General features: G+C 40.5%; 1 protein-coding gene across 1 annotated transcript; it reads left to right on the top strand.

Annotated features, from left to right (window-relative positions):
* The first annotated feature begins 733 nt into the window (after positions 1-733).
* Positions 734-5,029, top strand: LOC119360697 (tau-cadinol synthase-like). The gene is made up of 7 exons (XM_037626225.1): positions 734-862; positions 1,827-2,082; positions 2,337-2,709; positions 2,793-3,011; positions 3,112-3,247; positions 3,411-3,659; positions 3,748-5,029. The coding sequence occupies exons 1-7, from the start codon at positions 734-736 to the stop codon at positions 4,039-4,041; spliced, it is 1,656 nt and encodes a 551-aa protein (XP_037482122.1). The 3' UTR covers positions 4,042-5,029.
* The last annotated feature ends 2,562 nt before the right edge of the window (positions 5,030-7,591 follow it).

Below are 7,591 nucleotides of genomic sequence, written 5' to 3'. Positions count from 1 at the left end.
ATATAGTCTAGTTGCACACACGTTGATGTTTAGTTGGCAGGATTATTGACACACACATATTTTCAGTTGGCGCTTCAATGTAGTCTAGTTAAATTACACACACATTGATGTTTAGTTGGCAGGAAGGCTAGTTCGTCGAAACGTCCCCACACGGGATCTACTTTTGAAGAGCACGTTGCGATGGTTTCAATAGTGAAAATGGATCTGAATTTCGACATGCAGTTTAAAAGATATGTCTTTTATAATTTTAAAAATCAAAAATTAATGCACAAGAGACGAATATGAGGAGCAGTGACATGTGGACATCCATCACGTGAGAAGAGACTACATAGGGGTGATTAATTAACCGTGTCTTTTTAACCACAGGAGCATCACGTGCATTATTTGAAAAAAAACAGACCGCCCAGGCACGCTAGCGGGCGCCCAGCCGCCTGCTAGACGCGTCCAAAAAACAAAGCTACTCGGAAAACAGACGGCTGCGCGTGGGTCTTCGCGTGATTGACAGTTCAGCTTGTTCTCCCAATGGAGACGCGAATTAAGTTGGGTCAGAGGTGTCGTTTTAGCTGACTATTCTTTGTACAGAAAACATTAGATGGTGCCCTTCCCTGTTCAAAGACGCACTTTCCTGGATGAGTGCTCCCGCGCAGCCATGCTGTGTATATAAGGCCGTCGGCCGTTCCAGGTTTTCTCAAAGCCACACCACTACACCAGTTACCAGGCAACACATTTTCACATGGCGTCCCATGATGCCATCACCACCGCCACCGCCGCCCCCGCCGCCGCCGTGCCAGAGGTGGCGCCTGTGTTTCATCCCACAGTGTGGGGCGACTTCTTCATCAACTATAATCCAGAACCGTTACAGGCATGCTTCATCTTGCTACAGTAGTAATAACAGCATCTGGGAGCAGTGCATTTTCAGTCTCTCCATGTTTTTCTTTCGGTTTTATGTGTGAAATCCCAGTTGTTTCATGGCCTAACCGAAAGTTACCTGCTGGTCTGGAGCCCTTGTTGAGATATGCCTGGATTCTGTTTATTGGCTCGCCTAGCTGTACACAAAAATTGATATTAGTATAATACCATCTTCATACAACTAGCCACGCTTGATTGGCATCCTCCTCTTAATGCTGTTTCCAAACACTTGAAAAAACACAGGACTACTATTAAGTGATCTTATAAATAGTAAAATCATTTGGGAACTACCCTCTACGTGTACACTCTATAGGGGAGTCAACCGTAATACGATGTAAAGGAAATGCGGTCGATGCTAAAACTCAAACAGTTCCCAGAGGGGGACCAAGGGTTGAAACTGAAAGAGCGAGCTACAATCTTTCATAGAAAGAAAATAATAGGACTGATGCTTTCTTACTTCATCTTAATATAGGGATGATTTATGTAGCTTCCAATGAATAGGAAACAAGAAGACCCATGACATTTGATAAACCAATAAAACTTCAAGATTGCATTCAATTACATTTGGAATGTATGACAAAAAAAATACATATTCAGCACGGATAGTCTTTAATGACACCTCTTCTGCAGATTTTGATGTTACAAGTAACTTGAAACTATCATCTCATGTTTCTTATTGTTTCCCTTTGCAGTTTCTATTTATATTTAAAAATGGGACAGTCTGTTTTCCTGTTTGCAGAATAGAAAAACGATTATGTAAAAACAATAGTAACGACTGGTGGCTGCAACTTTAACCAAGAAAAATCTTTCCTTCTAACGCTATTATTTTCTTCCCTTGTCACATGGTTAAATAAATTTCACCATGGACATGGTTTCAGTTAATACTGCATAACATATATTTTGGTAATGCCATGCAGATGTCAGAGGAAAGGATGACAGAGAGGTCCAATCAACTGAAGGAGAAAATAATTGGGTTATTTCCGTGCAGTACCATAGTTGAGCAACTGTACCTTGTAGACACACTCCAACACCTGAGCGTAGATCAACATTTTCATGAACAAATTGACTCCACATTAAGAAGCACTCATGCTGGTGAATTCAATAGCTCTAGCCTTCATGATGTCGCCCTTCGGTTCCGCATACTGAGGCAGCAAGGCTTTTGGGTTTCTCCAGGTATATACTAATAACAAAAGCTCCTGAAATATTGTATTGTTTGTAAAAAAATCTTGTTTTATGTAAGTAGCTGTTGTTAAACTTGGGAGTTTTTTGCTTGATGCAATTACTAATACAGAAACATTACAAGTTTACAATTCACATCGAGTCATGTAATTAAAAGCAACATATATGCAGGCAATGAAGAAGAAAGAATCACCAATGCTAGCCATATATATATGCTCATAAGATGTATCATGTATCTCTTCTTGCAGATGTATTCAGCAAGTTCAAAGACGAAGATGGGGCCTTCCATGTTAACGTAACTAACGACCCAAGGGGGCTATTAAGTCTATACAATGCAGCACACCTTTTTATCCATGGGGAGACAGAACTTGAAGAAAGCATCTCGTTTGCAAGGCGGCACCTCGAATCGATGGAAGGTAGGCTTGAGTACCCATTGGCAGAGCAAGTCAGGCGCGCCCTTCACTTACCACTGCCAAGGACCTTGAAGAGAGTCGAGGCGCTGCATTATATGTCAGAGTACAAACAAGAGCTGATGCACAACTCCTCCATTCTGGAGTTCGCCAAACTGGACTTCAACCTTCTGCAACGTCTCCACTTGAAGGAGCTCAAGGCTCTCTCTAGGTAACATAGCTTTTGCATTTTCCATAAAATGAACCTAGCTGCAATAATGTTTTTATAGAACACTAACAAAAGCTCACTTTCAGATGGTGGAAAAATCTTTACAGAGAAGTGGGGCTAAACTACTCGCGGGACCGCGTGGTTGAGTGCTACTTCTGGGCGTATACGACATACTACGAGAAAGAGTATACACATGCAAGGATGATTCTCGCTAAGATAATCGCAATAATAATAATGACAGATGACACTTACGATGTCCGTGCTACTTTGGTTGAGTGTAAACAGCTCAATGAAGCTATACAAAGGTTGGAGTTGGCATGATGCTGCTTGCATCTTAATTTGAGAATAAAACATGATTCTCAAAATTGCATTCAATGGTGTAGCTAACCATTAGTCTGTATGCAGATGGGAGGAGAATGCTACTTCTCTTCTACCAGAGTACTTGCAGAAGTTCTACCTCAAGCTCATGAGCACCTTCAAGGAGTTTGAGGACGAATTGAAACCGGATGAGAAGTACCGGGTCGCTTTTAGCACAAAAGCGGTACATCATTCTCATCTCAAACCAAAAGATGACTATTTTGCTTACTTTCTATATTTATTTTCCGTTAGCCACAACGCCCACTATCCAAATCTTTTTTTTAAACTGCACTATCCAAAACTTTCATCGGAAGTACTAATGTGTTTTCCTTTTCCCACTCTTGTAGTTTCAAATATTATCAAACAACTATCTCCAAGAAGCCGAATGGTTTCATCAAAATCACAAGCCAAGATTTAATGATCAAGTGAAGGTATCTAGTGTGTGCTCAGGCGGGCCATGGGTATGTGTTGGGTTGCTAGTTGGTATGAGCGATACTGCAACCAAGGAGGCACTGGAATGGGCCCTCGGCTGCACTGATGCTGTCAGAGCTTGTGCAGAGGTGACACGTTTCATGAATGATCTTGCTTCCTTTAAGGTACAAATTACATCTCCAAGGTTACCACCTATATTGCTTATCCTTTGATCACGACGACACCCCTGATTAAGCATTTGCTTGTTCACAGCGTGGAAAGAACAAAAATGATGTGGCCAGCTCCGTGGAATGCTACATCAGTGAGCACGGCGTGGCGAGTGAGGTCGCCATTGCCAAGATAGGTTCTCTGATTGAAGATGCATGGAAGACTACGAACCAAGCACGCTTTGAGCTCCCTGAGCTGCTGCTTCCGGCTGTGCAGCGAGTCGCAAACATAACGATCAGCATGCCCTTCATGTATGATGACAAGACGGATGCTTTTACGTTCAGCAGCCGTCTTGAGGGGACGATTAAGCGACTGTTTGTCAATCCTATTGACTTCTAGACATGAGGATGTGGTATATGAGTGTCCATGAAATCATCCACTGACAGAAGCGCCAGCACCCCCGTGCTAATGAAAGATATATCAGGACACTTCCAATCTGCTGCACCTTGGCTTGATCATTATCTTTGTGAAATTTGTACTATGAATGCAATAAGGCTTGCATTATTTGCTATTACTTTAAATGCAACAAAAAGTAGTTTTAGTTTTCTTATCAGGCTTACTGTGCATTAGTTGGTGTGTATTTGGATTGTAATCATCAGTCGACTAATTTTCATTTCAGTCTAAGTCGATTTTTCTGTCCAATGAGGCAATGACACATCTTTTCATTTGTTTTTGAGTGTGGTCCGTTACAAAAATCAACTGATTTCAATGCTGGTCTCAGTCGAATTTGGGTTGCTGGACCGTTCACCCCACCCATGTGGGAACACCCCACCCACCCAGTACGTAAAAACGCTCAGCAGATGAAAATTGCTATGGTGACTGGACATTTCTGGAGAAAAAGAAGTATTGGTTCAGAATTGCTAATAAGGTGCAGATTGACACTAAAATCAACTACTGGGACTATACTTGAAATCAGCAAAATAAGGCTTCAAGTTTGTCTGAACACAAAACAAACATTACTTTCAGCTGCTGTGTACAGAACTAGATAGGACAACACTGACTGTGACCCTTCAAAAAACAACACTTGACTGCTGCTTTCAAAATAATCGACGATAAAAATCGAGGGAAACAATAATTGACTAAGCATTGCCTATCTGGTTCTACACATGGTTCACATAGTCCTACAGAAAAAAAAAGACACAACCATGTGAGCTACAGTTTCAGAGCCAAGAAAAAGATGAGCAGTTTTAGCATAGAAGAAAAAAAGAGAGACTCAAAAGGTGAAAAAGAAAATTGCAGTTTCAGACTAAGGCCTAGCTAACAGAAATTGTATAGGTCTGTTTTGTCTGAATATTCCTAAGTACTCCCTCTGTAAAGAAATATAAGAGTGTGTAGATCACTATTTTAGTGATCTAAACACTCTTATATTTCTTTACGGAGGGAGTAATGAACATTCTAAAAACCCTAGTATGATTAAAAAACATTTCTGAAAAAACCCCATCATGCATAAACACTGATTTTATTTAACAGCGAACACTGAAAAAGAGAAAAGAGAAAGGGTCAAAACCTGCAGAATGCCGCAAAGGAAGCAGCCCCCCCCACCCACCCACACACACCCACACACCCACACGTCGTGCGACGCCTGTTCGCCACAAAAACCTTGGACTAACTGAAATACTGAATTTTTTTGATAAATACTGAAGACTTTAAACATGTACTGAAAAACTGAAGAACATAAATCAAACCTCATCTGGTTTGTGGTGGGACATAAGCAATGGAGATATAGGCAGTGTGAGAAATGGAATACTGAGTAATGATAACTAAAGGTCTCAAGAACAACTGGTGAGTGAATAAACTGATGAAATAATAATACACAAATGAATAATAAACTGATGAACTGGAGTATTGAGGAGCTAAGGAACTGATTGAAAAAGAAGAAAATGAGAAGACTAATAACTAAAGCACAAAGAGAGGCTAAAAAGTGAGGGGCTAAATAACTAAAGAGAGTAGGGAAGTTCTAAATTTCTAATGTTTGAAGAAAGGAAATTGAAGAGAGGATGAAGACTGAACAACGAAAAAAGAGAGACTGAGGGCTGAGGTACTTAAGAGAAAATGACCATACAATGAAGAAAGAAAAAGTGAAGATTGAAAAAAGAGAAACTTTGGAAGGAGCGCGACAGGAGGATCTTCCAGCAGAAGGAATTGACTGTGTTCATGTTGGCTGACCTAATCAGCGATCATGTAAAATTATACTATGAGGCGACTGGTCAGGACCAGGTTATTACTTAAAACCTGCCCTGTGAGTAACACCGAGTGTTCTCGAGCGGACTCGATCCTTTCCGGGGCCTGTCCCAGAAGGATGTTGTACTGACTGATTTTTTTCCTCTCTTCTACTATAATGCAAAAGCAGAGCTCCTGCTATTCCCGTCAAAAAAAAAGAGAAACTGATACTGATGAAAGAGAGTGTGAACACTCAAAACATGAATAAGAAATTGAGGTACTAGGAACAGAGAGACTTACGAAAAAAGAACTGAGGTACTAGGAACTGACAGGGTTAAAGAAAAAAATGAGGTACTAGGAAACCAAGGGACTGAAGGAAAAAATGAGGAAAACTAACTGAAAGAAAAAATGAATAAATAACCGAAATGAACCATGCATGCATAAGCAGCATGATCACTAAAGCACCAAAAGTTAGAACTCAAACTGCCCTCCAAAATAATGTAAGCCATTAAATATGAGCTCCACCTATCAATCCGATTATGATCCTGCCCCTTCATAGGAATATATGATTGAACTTTGACTTGCAACTAATAAACATGAAGTGGTTTTGATCTAAGTCGAGCTATTAGAGGGTAATAAAGAAAATTATCTTTGCAGGGGAGTGAGGGCAACCAACTTGTTACTGGTAGTCTGATCGATGTACACTTAGATTATCAATTCTCCGATCCTGCTGAGCTGTATGGTTGGCTTGAGACGGCAATGTTCATGCAAGAAAGCACACTACCATACCATAGTGTGAGGAATTTGGATGAACTGGGATTGGCCTTGAGAGTTACAGCTTGCAATGCTTGATTCAAATATGGTTCAGCTGAAATATCCCTCCACAAACGCGTTTCTTCTGCCACTACATCCACATTGAAACTTGGGTAGCATGGTCTCCTTTCAGTCTTGTGATTGGCGCAAATAGATTGAGTTATTTGTCAACAAACATCATCTTCTGCATACAAGAACAAAATGTCATTCATATCTCTGAAGCAAACTGAGAAAAAAGAGTGAAATAAGCACGTTGGCATAGAAAAGAGCTTGCTTCTCACCAGCTGAACAATGGCAGCTGATCTCAGAAACTGCAGTATGATTACTATCTGCAGCACATATCATGCATGACTTGCAATGAAGATAAATTGAAAGCAACTTCTCACGGATACGGAAAAAACATCAACCATTAGAAATCTATGTGCAAGCAAGCATTGCAGGACCCGTATCAACAGCAACACCAATTGTGTCAGGCAAAAGTGGCGAACTTTCTGAATCAAACTGCAAGTTGGGACATCAGACTTAGAACTGAGCCAGCACACAAAAATAAATCAACAAAAATCTGATGGAAAGAAAATAGAATTTAGTAGAAAGGTAGACATAAAAAAGGCCAAGTTGATAATTCACACCAAATAGCTCAGCAAAAGTACAAGCTGAATGCACAATGTGTAGAGAATCCGAACTTGCTAAAAGTACATGACAACTAAACACAAAAGTGGAAATGAAAGACTTAAGTCAGAGATATAAGAGAGAACCAAAAGATACTGAAAACAAAGAATGACAGAAGATCAGGCATGACAAACACCAGGAACCTTGCACACCATAATGCAGTGCTGAAACCATTGCTTGCCCTTCTATGCTAAAAATTCAGGCAGTACAAGACATATCCAGCAGCCAATGAGAACAATAAACGATG

The sequence above is a fragment of the Triticum dicoccoides genome, chromosome 2B (genome assembly GCF_002162155.2).
Source record: "Triticum dicoccoides isolate Atlit2015 ecotype Zavitan chromosome 2B, WEW_v2.0, whole genome shotgun sequence".
Taxonomy (NCBI): Eukaryota; Viridiplantae; Streptophyta; class Magnoliopsida; order Poales; family Poaceae; genus Triticum; species Triticum dicoccoides.
Note: the sequence above shows the minus strand (reverse complement) of the source record. Positions and strands in the feature narration are given on the sequence as shown.